Source organism: Rhagoletis pomonella, unplaced genomic scaffold, assembly GCF_013731165.1.
Source record: "Rhagoletis pomonella isolate Grant_MI unplaced genomic scaffold, Rhpom_1.0 Rhpom_scaffold_00006, whole genome shotgun sequence".
Classification (NCBI taxonomy): Eukaryota; Metazoa; Arthropoda; class Insecta; order Diptera; family Tephritidae; genus Rhagoletis; species Rhagoletis pomonella.
Window position 1 is genome coordinate 36528070 of NW_023458560.1, and position 16494 is coordinate 36544563.

General features: G+C 33.7%; 1 protein-coding gene across 12 annotated transcripts in view; it reads left to right on the top strand.

Annotated features, from left to right (window-relative positions):
- Positions 1-16494, top strand: part of LOC118740679 (troponin C-like) — a 104228-nt gene that overhangs the window by 55138 nt on the left and 32596 nt on the right. For 2 of the 12 annotated variants that reach the window (XR_004993175.1, XR_004993179.1), the window contains 3 exons: positions 2928-3275; positions 10276-11181; positions 13056-13324. The exons of 4 other annotated variants lie outside the window; for them this stretch is intronic. Coding sequence is in view for 2 of the 8 variants with exons in the window: in XM_036472305.1 (XP_036328198.1) it covers positions 10975-11181 (207 nt within the window). In the remaining 6 variants the exon portion in view is untranslated. Of the gene's footprint in view, positions 1-2927; positions 3276-10275; positions 11182-13055; positions 13347-16494 lie in introns of those variants that run through there. 6 more of the 12 variants (XR_004993177.1, XR_004993178.1, XR_004993176.1 and 3 more) reach the window with 5 other exon arrangements.

Here is a 16494-nt window from a genome sequence, read left to right on the forward strand (position 1 = left end):
ATTAATTATTTATGAAAATATAGTTCATTCTATAACATAAAACATATACATAAATCGAAGTTTCACACTCTATATAAAGTTCACAAAAATTCAAACAATTTTCATCAAAATTTTTATTCCGAATTTCTAGTTAAACAAAATGCTGTTGCGCATTTTCTTTCATATAAAAATAGATTTTGGATCACGTGTTATATGTAATGTTTGTATCATGGGTTGTATGAACATTTTTTGAACCATCCGTATATGTAAATATAAACTGTCAGCAAGACGATTTAAAAATTTCAGCAATTTCCAAGCAGCGGGTTTTTTAAACACTGAGTAAGGAATACGTGATTTTGGAAGATGAGTCCAATGTCCATGGCTTAAATCGAATATGCCAAGGTTGCGATACATTTAATGACAGCTTATTATCCTTCGCAAACATCGCACATTTAGAAATCGAGTCCCTGGGAAACATTTTCTATAGGCAGCAGAAGGAAGACAATTTTTTTTGCAAAATTAAAGTTGATTTGCGATAGGTCGTTCAGACAATTTTGTTTGCACTAATCTTTTTTGTTTTTGATTTTTTGTTGAAATAAATAAATAAATTTTTAATTAGTTGGAATATTTTTACAAAATTTAACAAAATTGGTTTAAAATAAGAAAAAAATATTGTTTGTCATTACACGTAAATTTAGGTTTTTTTTCCATTAGTACATACAGTTGCGGTCGAAATATTAGCACCAATATTCAGAATGATGTTGCTTGCAACCTATGTTTATTTATTTCTTTTTAATAATTTTCATTTAATATATAGTTCGAGCTATGACAGAAACTATATAGATAAAAGTTTCGAAATTTGCACAAAGTTCCCAAAAATTAATAAAATTTCAAACTTTTTACTTAGAATCTTTGTAAAATTTTCGAGTATTTATGCAGTTTTGTAGCCTATTCAATTTGGGTGTGATGAAGTTTTGAGTCGCTAAAGATTACCGTTGATTTTTTAGTTTTTTTTTTTGCTGCGAGTGTTGAGCATTTTCTTCAATGTAAAAATAAATTTTGTTGATGCGTTATATGGAAGAAAATACTCAACACCCTCGACAAAACAAATTATAAAGAACTTGAAACTTACACTTTATCACACTTAAATTGAATGAGCGAAAAAACTGCATACCCGAAAATTTTCTAAAAAAAAAAAAAAATAAAAATTAGGAAATTTTAATTTTTTTTTATTTATGTAGTTTTTGTTATACGTCGAACAGTATTTTAAATGAAAATTACTAAAAATTAATAAATAAATATAAGTTGCAAACAATATCATTTTGAATTTTGGTGCTATTATTTGGACCGCAGCTGTACATATGTATTCACTTTTGTTCAATATTTATAATTTATAAAAAATCTTGAAATTAAAAACTGTAATTTTTTAATGTTGTATGTTGTGCAACTAATAGCCGATTCCATCAGCAATTTAAATGGAAAATTATTTTTTATTTTCTGTAAATTTCCATATAAAATTAAGAAAATTAAAATCATTTTTCACTTAAATTGCTTTCGTGAAATTGACTGTAAAATGTGGATTTTACAAGTTTTATTAATTTATATTTTTATAAAAGTTTTCTATTTGTAAAGCAGCGATTTCATTTTTCTATAGCTCTGGGTATAAAGGACGAGTTCACAGTGTGCATAGTTAAACAGTTGTTAACTTAACCGCAAACAAGACTTTAACTATGAATTCATATTCACAGTCGCTTAGTTAATAGTGATTTCGAAAAATCAACATTTTTCTATACAAAACAAAATCTTCCAAATCTGGTTTTCTATCGATTGTTTTTATGAAAAAGGTTTAACATTCGAGTACATCTTGACAATTTAGAATTGGTTTGAAACCAAATAATATTTGACAATTTAGAGTCATTTTCAGGAAAGCAATTTAAGTGAAAAATTTATATTTTTATTTTTATTTCAATATAATATGAAAACTGGCAGAAGCAAAAAAATTATTTGAAAAAAAAAATCAAATCAGCTTCCGTACAGTTAAAAAAAATTTAGTGCGTTACAAGTACAAAATACTAAAATACACCTTCAATATAAATTTTAAGGTCTTAGTACCAAAAACAACGGAGTTCAATGCTATTTTTTAAAAAGTCCTACCTGTGTTTTGTTTTGAAGTAAGGTGACGATATCGATTGCTGAGTGGAAGATCGACCTATCTCGGCAGCCAGTTCAAAAAATGATCTATCTCAAAAAACTTTTAAAGAACGCCCGATTTCAGAATTTAATTGAAGAACGTCATATTTCAGAATTCGTCTCAAAAGCGCCCTATCTCAGATGCCGATTCAAAAACGTCCTATATCAGCACATTTTCAATACATTTTAAAGTGAGATAGGGCGTTTTTGAGGCGAATTCTGTGATAGGGCGTTCTTCAATCAAATTCTGAGATAGGGTGTTTTTCAATAAAATACTGATATAGGTCGTTCTTGAATAGTTTTTGGAGATAGGGCGCTTTCGAACTGGCTTCCGAGATGGGTCGATCTTCCACTCAGCAGTCGATATACTGATATAAAATAAATTCATACATACTTATACCACTCATTTATTTCAATATTGTCATAACTCAAAAAACCAAACACTCGAGAAGAACTGATTTAAAGTTTTGAACTTACATAATATTTAAAAAAATTAAAATTTGATTCTTGTGGTTTTTGCTATTGAAATAACTATATTTTTATAAAAAAAATAAGAACAATTTGGAAGGGAAAATATAAATATATAAAATTGTCAAAATGTCAGGGTATACTTGCATTCATAAGTACATACGCGAGCACTCATCTAACACTTATGCATACATTCTCACATAAAAATACATTCATACATAAATCAACATTCACATCAGTATTACTACAAAAGCATAAGCTTCACACACGCCTTCTCAATCACGACTTAGCGCCAATTGTATCAGCGGCAGCACTTTGATCGATGATAAATCTGCCAATATTGCCTCAATATTATCCAGCGATGAGACTTGCATGAGGCTCTCCTTGCGGAAACTCAAAATTATAATGGCAAAGAGTGAGAGTACTTCCAAGCTGTCATAGCCGAGAATCTGCAATAGTGAGCACAAAGCAAGTTATGAAATTTTTATATTTACGGAGAAAGGAGGTAGTTATACCAAATCCCATAGTATGAGCAGCTGATCCGGTGGTAGGTGTCCACTGAAGGCGCGCATTAGCCACTTGAAAACGATGCGGATGCTGAGAAGGAGTAGAAGGAGGAATACATATTACAAGTGTATGTACGTATATGAAAAACTAACTAACGTTAGCCTGTCAAAATTGGTATATTTATAGATGAATATACATATCTTATATAAGGGATACGCTATTCACGACTGCCTGGTTATTAGGTTACCTTAATAAAGATTATTATTCCCCATATTATTTTATGGACGGAAACTGAGTAAAAAAATATAACCAGTTAACCCGATAACCAAGCAGATGTAAATATTCAAAATATTTTTCCAGGTAAAGTTACATCAAAGAAGGTATTAGCAATGATATGAGTTGGTCTGTGATTTTACGAAAGGGATATGGGTGTAATGTGATCTGACTCGTGCACACAGGGCCAGAGTTCAGTCTAAAGCCCAAAATACAATAACGCAGTGGCAGTGGCAGTGGCAGTTTTTCGAAATCAGCTGTTTTTTTTTTAGAAAGTGTGGTGTCCAATGAAGCGACACACAGTACAGCAGTGGCAGCTGACAGTACTGCTCAGTTTAGCTCAAACTCTAAATTCACTGTCACTGCCTTCAACGCAGCCAACTTCTGTTTATGTCACTGAAGCCTAAAAGGCAACAAAACAAAAATGTAAACAAACAAAAGAGAATGCCAAAAAAAGCGTCACTGGCAAAGCCGTATTGTGTTTGCTGCGGCAGTGACTGCCAATATTAGCAGTAACAGCTGATTTTAAAAACTGCCACTGCCACTGCGCTATTGTATTTTTGGCTTAAAGTTGCCAAAAGTCAAGTATGAACTTGATTCAGCTCATTTCATTTTCGATTTGTAGATAAATAGAAATTGTTGAAAAATAACCCTTAAGACCTGCTTCCAGCTCTCAAGAAAAACGCAAAATTCATATACACTGCCGGAACAAAGTATTGACACAGCAAATTCTTCACAATATATGCAACAATTTTAATTCTAATATTTTTCCGCTAATTTCGTATAAAAATGTGGTTCATTCTACAACAAAATTCATCAAATTTTCATGACAATTTTCAACTTTTTAATCAGATTTTCTTAGAATTTTTTTGAGTATGCAGATTGGTAGCCCAATTAATTTTATTATAATAAAGTGCAAGTTTTAAGTAGCTAGGAATTACTGTTGATTTTTGGCAATTTTTTTCACGCAGTCTCTTCCATACAAAAAATTTTTTTCGAAAATACTTTATATGGAAAAAATGCAAAACACCTTCAACAAAAAAAAATTTCAAAAATCAACGCGATTTTTCACTAACTCCGAACTTAAATTTTTTTACTAGAATTTAATGGGCTGCAAAACTGCATATTCAAAAAAATTCTAGACAATCCGATTAAAAATTTGAATTTTTTTTTAAAATTTGCTGAATTTTCGCGAGTTTTGCACAAAGTTTAGGAATTATATTTTTATGTTTTTTGTTGTTGAATTAACCATATTTTTATACAAAATTGGCGGAAAAATATTAGAATAAAAATTGTTGCAAATATTGTGAAAAATTTGCTGTGCCAATACTTTGTTCCGGCAGTATACATAAAATGACGCACAAGAAATGGAAAAGAAATACTCTTCTATCAAAATTTCTTAAATCAGCAAAGTGTTTTTTAAAGCAACAGAAATAATGAAAAATATTTCTTATAATTTTTCTTGAGAGCTGGATTCTAAGATTTAAAGAATTAAAGAAAATATAGTAGAAAAAAAGAAATTGAAAATTAATGACGAAAAAAGTTGTATTCAGACAACAGAGACGACTTTATTCAGCCATGTAATCCTTAGATGTGTAATAGTTCTAAAACAAGACAGAAGGATGTGAATTACAAATTTTACTGGGCTTAGAGAATTGCTAATCGGACCGATTAACAGATAACCTAGAATAAGCTTAGGATCACAATGGGTTTTGTGTCATTTTATTTCTAATTACGCTGCGAGCACTAAAATAGTAGTGTGCACTTACGGTTAACGTTTTTTTAAATTACTAGAAAACCAAAATAATAGTTGCATTCATGATATTGAAAAACTGAAGGACAATTTCATAACTAAATGTGGGGTCAAAGGAGTACATAACAAAAAGTCTTAAATTTGTATTAAATTGTTAATATTAATACTAAAAGTTAGCACAATTACTTAGTATTTAGTAGCATGAACGGCGTTCACATCTTTCCTGAGGTATTGACTGCCATGCGCGGCCCATAGTTCGTGGTTATTTTTTGGTTTTAGATCCCATACGGCTTTCTTAAGGTTGGTCTAAATGTTTTCTATAGGATTGAGGTCAGGAGATTGAGCTGGCCACTGTATGAGTTCAATTCCGTTGTCTCGAGACCACAATTTTGCCAGCTTACTTGTATGCTTCGGGTCGTTATCCTGCTCTAGTACCCATTTGAGTGGCATTTTCTCTTTAGCGAATGGAAGTATAACATCCTTTATTGGCGTCTTACGAACTGCCGAGCCTTTACCACCGTATGCAAAAATTTTTGACTCATCCGTCCACAGAATGTTCCTCTGCTTCCGAATAGGCCAATCCAGGTGTTTTTTTGGCAAAATCTAGTTTGCGTATCACATGATTTTTTTTTGAAGTGAAACTTCTTAATCGAGTTCGGAGATGGTTGCGTTAAATATTTAACACCAAGCCATAAAATCTGTATCGTTCGTTCGATTTTCAAAAATGAGGTGTCACATGAAAGGCCTTGTCCTTCGCGTGTGCAACATAGCATTAGTTCCATGAAAGGAGTTGCCACATGTTAGAAAATCGAATTCAAAATTTCTCTGCCGCAGAGGACTGCGTAAAATATTTAACATCAAGTCATAAAATCTGTATCGTTCGTACGATTTTCAAAAATGAGGTGTCACATGAAAGGGCTTGACCTGCAGATGTGCAGTATAGTTTTAGTCTTTTAAAGGGTTGCCATATATACGAAAATCAAATTCAAATTATTTATTAAGTTAAACGAATTATCCCAATATGGGTATCAAAAGAAATGGTTTTGAATAAGTTGTATTTTCTACCTAAATTTAAGAGGGTTGCCACCTGTTTCAAAAGTAAAATTTAGTTAAATTATACAAAAGTCCTACGCTTAAAATACTATACAGTACAGAAAGAGCTTACAGAAACACAATTAAAATATTTCTGAAGAGGGTGGCCATCTGTTTAAAAAGTTAAACTCAAATTATTGAAGCAAATCTTATTATTATAGCTCCGTTATGTTTGCGATAAATATTTAACGCCACGGTACAGGTAGCATATGACGGGTATAGAAAACGAATAGCTGCGTTAAACGCCAATTGGGCGGGAAAAGACTAATGCAAAGACAAGAATATAATCAAAAACAAATATAAAGATAAGATGAAGATGAAGATGAAGATGAAGATGAAGATGAAGATGAAGATGAAGATGTATATCGCACATTTCTTTCTTTCTGGAATTTCCTCTATTAAGTTTCACTTCTTCCGCGCGTAGGGACTACACGCACTGAGTTTTTTTTTTCAAAAGCGATACTTTACGTGGACTTCTAGCACAAAGTGTGTGTTCTTGGAGCTGTCTTTTTACTGTAGTATGAACACTACATGGTAATTTTAGGTTGTTCAAAATTTCTAAAGCTGACATTGTGGGACGAGTCTTCGAATATTTGATAATTGCCGTATGGTAGTCGTTGATAATTCCTGCTTACCACCCCGTTTTCAGGTTTATTTTGATACGTTAACGTATTTCGAATCATGGAGGCTGTGAACATCCACCAAGTTTTTCCACTTCTTTATATGTTTTCCCCATTTTTAATAAGGGTTTTAATAATTTCACGTTTTTCGTGACCTCGGTGCAGACTTCGTACCACTAAAAATTACAAAATTGCGTTTTGTCTATTCCGGCTAAATATATATAAAAACCAAGTCATTAAACTTACTTTTTATTCCAAAAACTAAAATATTTGCATTTGAAGTTAAATTTTGCGACTTTATTTGTTATGCGCTACTATTTCACTGCTCGCCTTAAATGCCGTTCACAACAGGCAAAAAAAATTAAACCGTAGCTGTTGAACGCTTTGAAATTTGCATAGCGTTATATCATACACTAGAGATGATAATTAAAAAAAAAAAAAAAAACTCGATTCCAATATCGCATAGTATGCGACATCAAGGGCATAATGCATCTCGCAAGTGCGCACTACTAACGGGTGATTTTTTAAGAGCTTGATACCTTTTTTTTTAAAAAAAACGCATAAAATTTGCAAAATCTCATCGGTTCTTTATTTGAAACGTTAGATTGGTCCATGACATTTACTTTTTGAAGATAATTTCATTTAAATGTTGACCGCGGCTGCGTCTTAGGTGGTCCATTCGGAAAGTCCAATTTTGGGCAACTTTTTCGAGCATTTCGGCCGGAATAGCCCGAATTTCTTCGGAAATGTTGTCTTCCAAAGCTGGAATAGTTGCTGGCTTATTTCTGTAGACTTTAGACTTGACGTAGCCCCACAAAAAATAGTCTAAAGGCGTCAAATCGCATGATCTTGGTGGCCAACTTACCGGTCCATTTCTTGAGATGAATTGTTCTCCGAAGTTTTCCCTCAAAATGGCCATAGAATCGCGAGCTGTGTGGCATGTAGCGCCATCTTGTTGAAACCACATGTCAACCAAGTTCAGTTCTTCCATTTTTGGCAACAAAAAAGTTTGTTAGCATCGAACGATAGCGATCGCCATTCACCGTAACGTTGCGTCCAACAGCATCTTTGAAAAAATACGGTCCAATGATTCCACCAGCGTACAAACCACACCAAACAGTGCATTTTTCGGGATGCATGGGCAGTTCTTGAACGGCTTCTGGTTGCTCTTCACTCCAAATGCGGCAATTTTGCTTATTTACGAAGCCATTCAACCAGAAATGAGCCTCATCGCTGAACAAAATTTGTCGATAAAAAAGCGGATTTTCTGCCAACTTTTCTAGGTAATAAAATTCAATGATTTGCAAGCGTTGCTCGTTAGTAAGTCTATTCATGATGAAATGTCAAAGCATACTGAGCATCTTTCTCTTTGACACCATGTCTGAAATCCCACGTGATCTGTCAAATACTAATGCATGAAAATCCTAACCTCAAAAAAATCACCCGTTATTTCAGTGATCGTAACTATATATTTTAGTTTACAGCGGCATTTGACTTTTACTGGTTCAAAATTGGTTTTAAACAGAGTCATATGCACTACCTCCCACATCCCAGAAATTTAAAATCAGCTATAACACAGGAACCCTATGTATGCTCCAATTTGTTAAAATTTTTATTGAGTACCTTACTAATATAAATACTCATAACAAAAAAATTTCCAAATTTAATCCCGCGATTAGCGATTCGATATTTTTGAACAGAAAAAGTATTTTTTAAACAAACTTAAACATAAGTTTGTTTGATTGACAGAGTGGTATTGTCTAGAAATTATCATCAAGAAACCGTTCAGCCCAATAATAAAATTTCAAACAACGCCACTCTGTGCTTGTGGAAAATATGCTCGACCGATCACAGGATGGTGTTGTGTAGAATTTTTTTTAAATCTCATTAGGCGGAACATATAACTTTTATTTTCGGATTTTATTAACTATGAAAATAAATCTGTTCAAAGTAAACAAAACCATATTTGGCGCAAAATCATATGTGGTTTCTCAGTGTGCTTTTTAACAAAAATAATTATATAGACTGAACACTAAGGTCTAAAAGTTCGTTGCGTGGTGATCTCTGTTGAGATTTAATGGTTTTTGAAAATTTTCAGACTCTATAAGTGATAAGTTTAAAGCCAATCCGATAGGATTTTGAATTTTGGACAGCTTTGATCCCTTCCTGTCCCATAGTGTCGTGAACCGATGTAATTTAAGCTCAGGTGTTTAAATCGTTGCTGAAACATTCAAAGGCCTTGGCAAATAGTTTGATAAGGACCAAACCATGAACCTCATTCCGAAATTAAAAAACCCATCAACCACACGAAGAATGGAAAATATTGCTTCGATCTCGATATACAGTATTGGGCATATCTATAGCACCCCCCTTTCAAAGCGATATTGTTTGCCACTTATGTTTAATTATTTGTTTTTAAGAATTTTCAATTAAAATACAGTTCATTCTCTAACAAAACCCATATAAACCAATGTTTTAAACTTTTTAAAAGACCGCAAAAAAGTGCAACAAATTTTCCCTTAAATTTCAAACTTTTTTCTCAGAAGCTCTAGAATTTTTTTGAGTACACAGTTTTATAGCGCATTCAATTTTGTCCAATAATGTGGAAGTTTCAAGTCGCTAATGATTACCGTTGATTTTTTAGAATTTTTTTTGTCTCATTTGCTTCCATATAACGACTAAACACAATTTATTTTTATATGGCAGAAACCCGTAAAATCCTCGGCGAAAAAAATTCTAAAAAATCAACGGTAATTTTTAGCCACTTGAAACTTGCACATTATTAGACTAAAATTGAATGGGCTATAAAACTGTGTATTCAAAAAAATTCTACCGCTTCTGAGAAAAAAGTTTGAAATTTGGGTTAAAATTTGTTGCACTTTTTTGCGGTCTTTTAAAAAGTTTTAAACTTGAGTTTATGTGAGTTTTGTGAGAGAATTAACTGTATTTTAATTGAAAATTCTTAAAAATAAATAAATAAACATGAGTGGCAAATAATATCACTTTGAAATGGGGGTGCTATTGTATTGGCCAATACTGTATGTATAGTGCTTATCATAATTATATGACACCCACATATTGACAAATTTTGACTATTTATTTTAGAAAATTTTTAGGTTACCAGTGTTTTAGGCCATTGAATTCTAAGTGGTAAGTTTTAAGTAGCTACAAAGTACTGTTGACTTTAGCCAGTTGTTTTTATCAAAACTTGTCAACATGTGGGTGTCGTATAGTTATGATAAGCACTATATTTGTAATTGCTTAGTGAAAAATTATGCATATAACTTTTCAGAATTCAGCAATGATTTACCCTATACAAATCTATCAAATGAGATAAAGAAGCAAGCATATAATAATGAGATTTCTAAAATATACTTACGGTTGTATTTGCAGTTCACGTAAGTGCGACCATAGCTGCGGTTCATGCGTTTGCAAAAGCTTCTCAAAAAGCAGACATAAGCTGACAATGCCCTGCAAAGAAAGCGTTTTATGTGAATGGCTCGGAATATCAACCCATACTCCACGATAAGCCCAACCCACCTGCGGATGTGTATTTATTGTGGTCAATCGATGGCAGTAGCGTATATAGAAAGCGCGAAATGTGAAGTACAAATTAATGGAAGAATCATATAAGTAACAGAATGGAGCCGCTGTAAGGTAAAGCAACAAATGAAAACCATATCTTTGTGGAACTTCCAACATCATTAAATACCAAACATGCAAATGCCATGGAAGGGCACCACACCTGATGGCGGACCATCATAATTTCTACCCTTCACCGGATATTTTTCAAATTGTATTTGACCGGCTATCTCCGTGTCGCGCGAAAAGCATAACATTATCTGATAGAGCACATCTTCGAAAACAAAATACTGATCGTCATTTGAAGCCGTCAATTGAATGTCCTTGAAAATTAGTTTATCCACAATGTGATCGGTGGTTAAAACTTTATTGCGTAAATTCGCCCAATGATCGCATTCCTGAAGCAGACAAAGAAGAGTGAATGCACTCGATATGGAAGTGATTAGTGAAAAAAATAAAAATGTTAATGCAATTAAAGTGTCCTTAAAATAAAAGTGCAATGATAGTTCAATGCGTTCCAGTATCACCAATAATGATTTCCAAAACGAGATTCAACTACATATCTCTCCCCACCAACCTGCCCATTCATGTAACTGCCGTGCGATAGCACAAAGGACCATAGTTCACCACGAAATGGTGGCGGCGTTCTGCCCTTCTTCAGGAAATGTTGACAAAGTGGCGCCTGCTTGGTTTCCAGTATACGCTTGCATTGTGTGGGTAAGTCCAAAATATTTGTTTTACTTTCTTTGCGCAAGAGCTCAGCGAATAGCAAACGCTGGAGATTTGAGAAAAATAGAGTTTTAAAAAGGTTTTGATTTGCTTTAAACTCGTTTGTGTGTCTTACCAATTCAAAGAGGTTCTTTACAGGCAAATCGATGTGTGAAAACTCCCAATTGGGCACTTGCCTGCGGAAGAAAATAGGTTCAACTTTAAAAAATTGCAATAAATATGTTTTAGCGAATTATTTAATTTTAAGTATTGAGGGGAAAAAATGTACACAAACTCAGTGTCTCCTGCGGGCTTTTGTGGGCCCTTGAGTGACAACAAGACATCCAGCAGATCCTTTGGCGCATAAACGGGTCGGTAGTTGGATAGATCTATAAAAAAGTAAAATAACCATTTAATAATACTTGGCTCTTCCAGGACATAAAAAAAGAATGAAATAAATTATGTGGAAAGCTTTTGATGAAATGTAAAGCCCGTGAAGAGTAGTCCCAACCTTGTGCGGTTTCTCGGGGTTTCGGTTTTTTGAGTTAAGACAGTATTGCAGTAAATGAGCGATAAGTACATACATGATTGTGAATAGTCTTATAGTATGAAAATACATGGAGAAAAAGTTGTTATCTATTCAAAAAAAATAAATTAAATTAAATAAAAAATACTTGCTGGCAGGTACAAATGCGGACCGAAAATTCTGTCAAAAGCAGAATCAAAACGTTTCAAGATCGGGACTAGTTTCCACAGAGATGAAGATGGAAATTTGGGCATCTGCTGAATATGTTTTTTATGAAAAAGAATCCAGCTCATTTTTTTTAGGGACGAAGCTCACTCCATTATTCAGAGCCGGAGGCTCTTAAGCGCAGTTTTATCTAACGAGAAGGGCAAATCCCGCAATGTGTGCCCATCATTCTATAACTTCTATCGACGATACTGTGTGAAAGACATACATAAGTATTTAAGGGACGAGCTGGTTGGGTGTTATCAGTGTGGCATCAGCCCTGGTAACTCCACTAGATTTTCGCAGCACCTCTAATCCTGCAAATACCTTAAATAGTTAATCGATTTTAAATTCGCTTTAGATAGCTCGAGGAGAAGGGCCATGTACGACGACATGTCTAAATTTGAGGTCCGCGCAAAACCGATACGAATACTTGCATATCTTATACCTTAATATAGAAGAACCCTATCTAAAATGTTGGCATCTTTACGGAGTATTTACACCACTTTCAAATTCCTGTGTTTTGATAAGCACTAAAACTAATTTATTGATGTAATAGTTTATTTTTAAATTATATTAGGCCATTACTGAGTAATCTGCCGATCTTTGTACAAAGCTGAATTCCGAAAAAAGTAGTTAGGGGTTTTCTATATTAAGGCGACGAATGTAAAGTGGCCTTAAGCAGAACCTTGAGCTTGGGTGGGGAAAGAGTTTGATTAAAATTTTTTTACATTCAGAAGCGACCAACTTCAAGAATAAAACTGAGTTCAATTTGGAAAATTACAAAAAAAAAAACATTTTTTTTTTTACAAAAGTATAATTTGGCACACTTTTTCGCAAAAGTCGCAAAAGCTTGATTTAAAAAAAAAACATTCGTCGTAATTTTGCAGAATTTTTTCCTTTTACAGGAACTCTAGAACTTTTGAAAAGCTACTTAGAACAGTTTTAATATTTATTTATTTATTTTTTTTTAAAATTGTGCTTTCCGACTTTTTTGAAAATGTGTTTTTTTGCGTAATTTTGCAAGACTTTTTTTTCCTTTTCAGGAATTCTAGAACTATTGTAAAAATTTAATTTTTTCAAAAATTAAACTGCACTTTTTTGAAAAAAAGATTTGTCGGCTTAATTTTTCAGAACTTTTTTTCCTTTTCAGGAACTCTACAACTATTGAGGAGCTACTCAGAAACGTCTTTTTTCACATGTCGTATGCTGCGTGAATCTGGCATTGAAAATTTTTGAAACAAATTTGTTTGTCAAAATATCCAGAACTTTTTTCCCCCTTTCAAGAACTTTTTGCGTCTTACCGTATGCTAACTTCACAGACATGGTTGGCAGTGAAGGCATTAAGGGCTTCCGAGACAACTATTTTACTAAAGATCTATCACCCTGCTAGTGTGGTTGACGGGTAACGAAAATGGAATGCGAGGGCTTGGACATGATGTAGGTATGGGTGATAAGAATTAAATAATAATTAAAAACAAAACTTCGAATGATCCGTAACCATAGATAGCTGATGCATCTAATACACCGTGCGACAAAAATAAAAAAATTCGAAAAACGCAAATGCACCAAAAAATTAAATCTGCGTTAATTCTACAGAATATTCTCTTTAATTTGATATCCATAATAATGTTTTTCTCATTGCACTGAATTTCTTAGAAAATTTTTTGAAGTAATTAAAATTTTTCAAATTTCAAGTCCTTTTAAAGAAATCCAGAGAAAAACTAAAAACACAGCTTTACTATATTTGGCCCATGGTTTCGTGAATTGAATTTTTTTCGTGTGAAATTGACTGTCGCACGCTGATATCAGTTTAGTCTCAGTGTACTATCACTTTGAAAAACTATGAAATCGGGTTCAACCCCGCCCTTAGTGACTGCCAACACCCACTTACCAATATTGTAATTGCTCAACTCATCCCATTTACTAATCAATTCATCGCGATCCATCACCGGACGTGGTTGCCCCTGCAGCGGCATACTCAGTTCGGCACACATGGCATTCAAACTTTTGCGTACACGACGATCCCATTGCACATCTGCTCGACGCAAATATCCCAGAGGATCGGCGCTGTGCGATAATTTCTCCTGCGACTTTTGTTGTTCTGTGCTTAGTGTGTTGCGTACTAAATGGAAAACGACATTGCGTATTTCGGTTTCAAGACCCGTCGATTTGATGGCATCCTCCAAAGTGTTGCGCAGATCGTTTTTATCAACGCCAGAACTGCAGGCAAGTTTCTAAGCCAATGAGTGAAAAAATGTTTTAATATAGCGGTGCTCGAGGATTTTGCTATATGTATATGTATGTCTGTATTTACCTGCACTTTTTTGAAAATCTCGTTATAGTTTTTCATGGACTTTATCGCAATGGCGAGCTTTTGTGCTGTGTGGTGTATGCTGGCATCGCGCAGCTCTTCCATTTTCGGAAAAATTCGTTTGGTTTCTTACCACAAATTACGACTTATGACTGTATATTAATTCCTAACTTATAAATTTATATAAATTGTGCATTTCGACGTTGAATTTTGTTTGCAATATTTGTTTCCTATTATTTTAAAAGTTTCTGACTTTATTGTTATTTTGATTTAAATTATTATTAGTATTTTTTTTTAATTTCCTGACAGTTTTATGCACTTATCGATCAAATACTAACTGCTATGGCAACCAACAGTGTTGGCAGTTGCTCTAAATACAGCAGAAATTCCGTTAGGGGTATTAAGTCAGCATTGGAAATGGCTAAGGCAGATTTACTGTTAAACAAATTAGATTTGCTATAAATATGCGCAAGTCTAAGTCACTCACAACAAAAATGTATGCTCATTAATTTTAACATTGGCATATTTATGCCTTAATTACCATTTCAATCTATCAGAAGGCCACTTATCATCACCAAATTGACGAATAAAAATTAATTCCGAACGTCTCACGTGTTGAGTGAAAATTGTTCACGTACAAACGCATAAGACATCAGTGAACTGAGAAATTTAACGCCCACGCAACCACATCTTTTTGGTCGGGCGGCAAACAAACAAATTTTCCGCACTATTTACTCACAAATAAATCAAAATAAATATGAACCCATACATAAATTCTTATTACTCGCCTATTCGAATGTTTGTGAATGAGTGCGTTTCCAAGTGAACTTGACGTATGGATATTAGACTGGCTCAAGTTCCATAAAAAGAAAAATTTTTGTAAGCGTATTACTCAATTTTCTAGCTGGCACTAGAGATGGGCGCGTGAGAAATTTTGGCTCACGTTCACACACGCTCACAAAGCCTCGTTTTTTAAATTGAAATTTATGCTTTACTTTTATAAATTCCATTTCATATAAATTGGCTTTTATCGCATACTTGGCCCAAACTTTAGCAATAACAGTGCTCGGCAGTCGGATGGGGTATTGATGAAACCCAGTTTTTCTGAAAGTCTGAATTGTATATCGATGGCTGAGTGGAAGATCGACCTATCTCGGCAGCCGATTCGAAAACGCCCTATCGCAGGAAACTTTTCAAGAACGCCCTACTTCAGAGTTTTATTGAAAAACAACCTATTTCAGAATTTTATTGAAAACATTCTATCTCAGAATTTTGTCGAATTCAGAATTCGTTTCAAAAACGTCCTATCCCAAACGAAAATACACTGAAAATAAGCTGAGATAGGGCATTATTCAACCAAATTCTGAGGTAGGGTGTTTTTCAATCAAATTCTGAAGTAGGGCGTTCTTGAAAAGTTTTCTGAGATAGAACGATGTTGAAAAATTTTCTGAGATAGGGTGTTTTCGAACAGGCTGCCGAGATAGGTCGATCTAGAAAAGTAATTTCTCAGTTTGGACAGGTTGGCGATTCAGGCGTTTTTTTCAAATGATTTATCGAAATTAAATTGCAGATTCAGATTCTACGTAGCCGAAAACCCCCAGAATTTATTTTAATTATTTAAAATCGCAAAATTGAGAAATTACTTTTCTATATACAATTCAGCCTTTCAGAGAAACTTGGTTTCATAGGTTCCCCCGAAAAAAAATGAAAATCTCGTACAGTGTAATAAAATAATATTTTTTCGAGGTTTTCATCAAGCATCTTTCTTCTAGAACTCTGCCTGAGCCCCTGACACAGAGTTTTTTCACTGGCTGCTGAGATAGCTGGTATGTTTGAAATTTCAAATGGCGTTAGTTTGAGCAGGTAAATATAAAGCTTGTTAAACATTTTGATGCAGATCTTTGTGTATTCTGTTAAAAAAGAGTTCAAGATTTATACCAATTTATTATCGTGCCTCATCCTAATATCCATAGCAAAGGTACAAATTACATATCAACCTATGGCAGATATGTATTCTCATGCATGTGTAGATATGTATGTACATGTGTATGTATTTCTTATACATATGTGCATAAGTAGATGCATACGTCGAAAATGCATAGCTTCTGGTTAAGTTATTTCACCTACATACTTGTCAACCCCGTGGCCAATAGATGAGTTATGAGTTATGAAATATACAATTTTTGACCGTCTTGCGCAACAAATATGCGGATATGTACAAGTGTATATTACTTAAGTGATTTATGTTTTTGTTAAAATCTATTTATTTTGGCACACC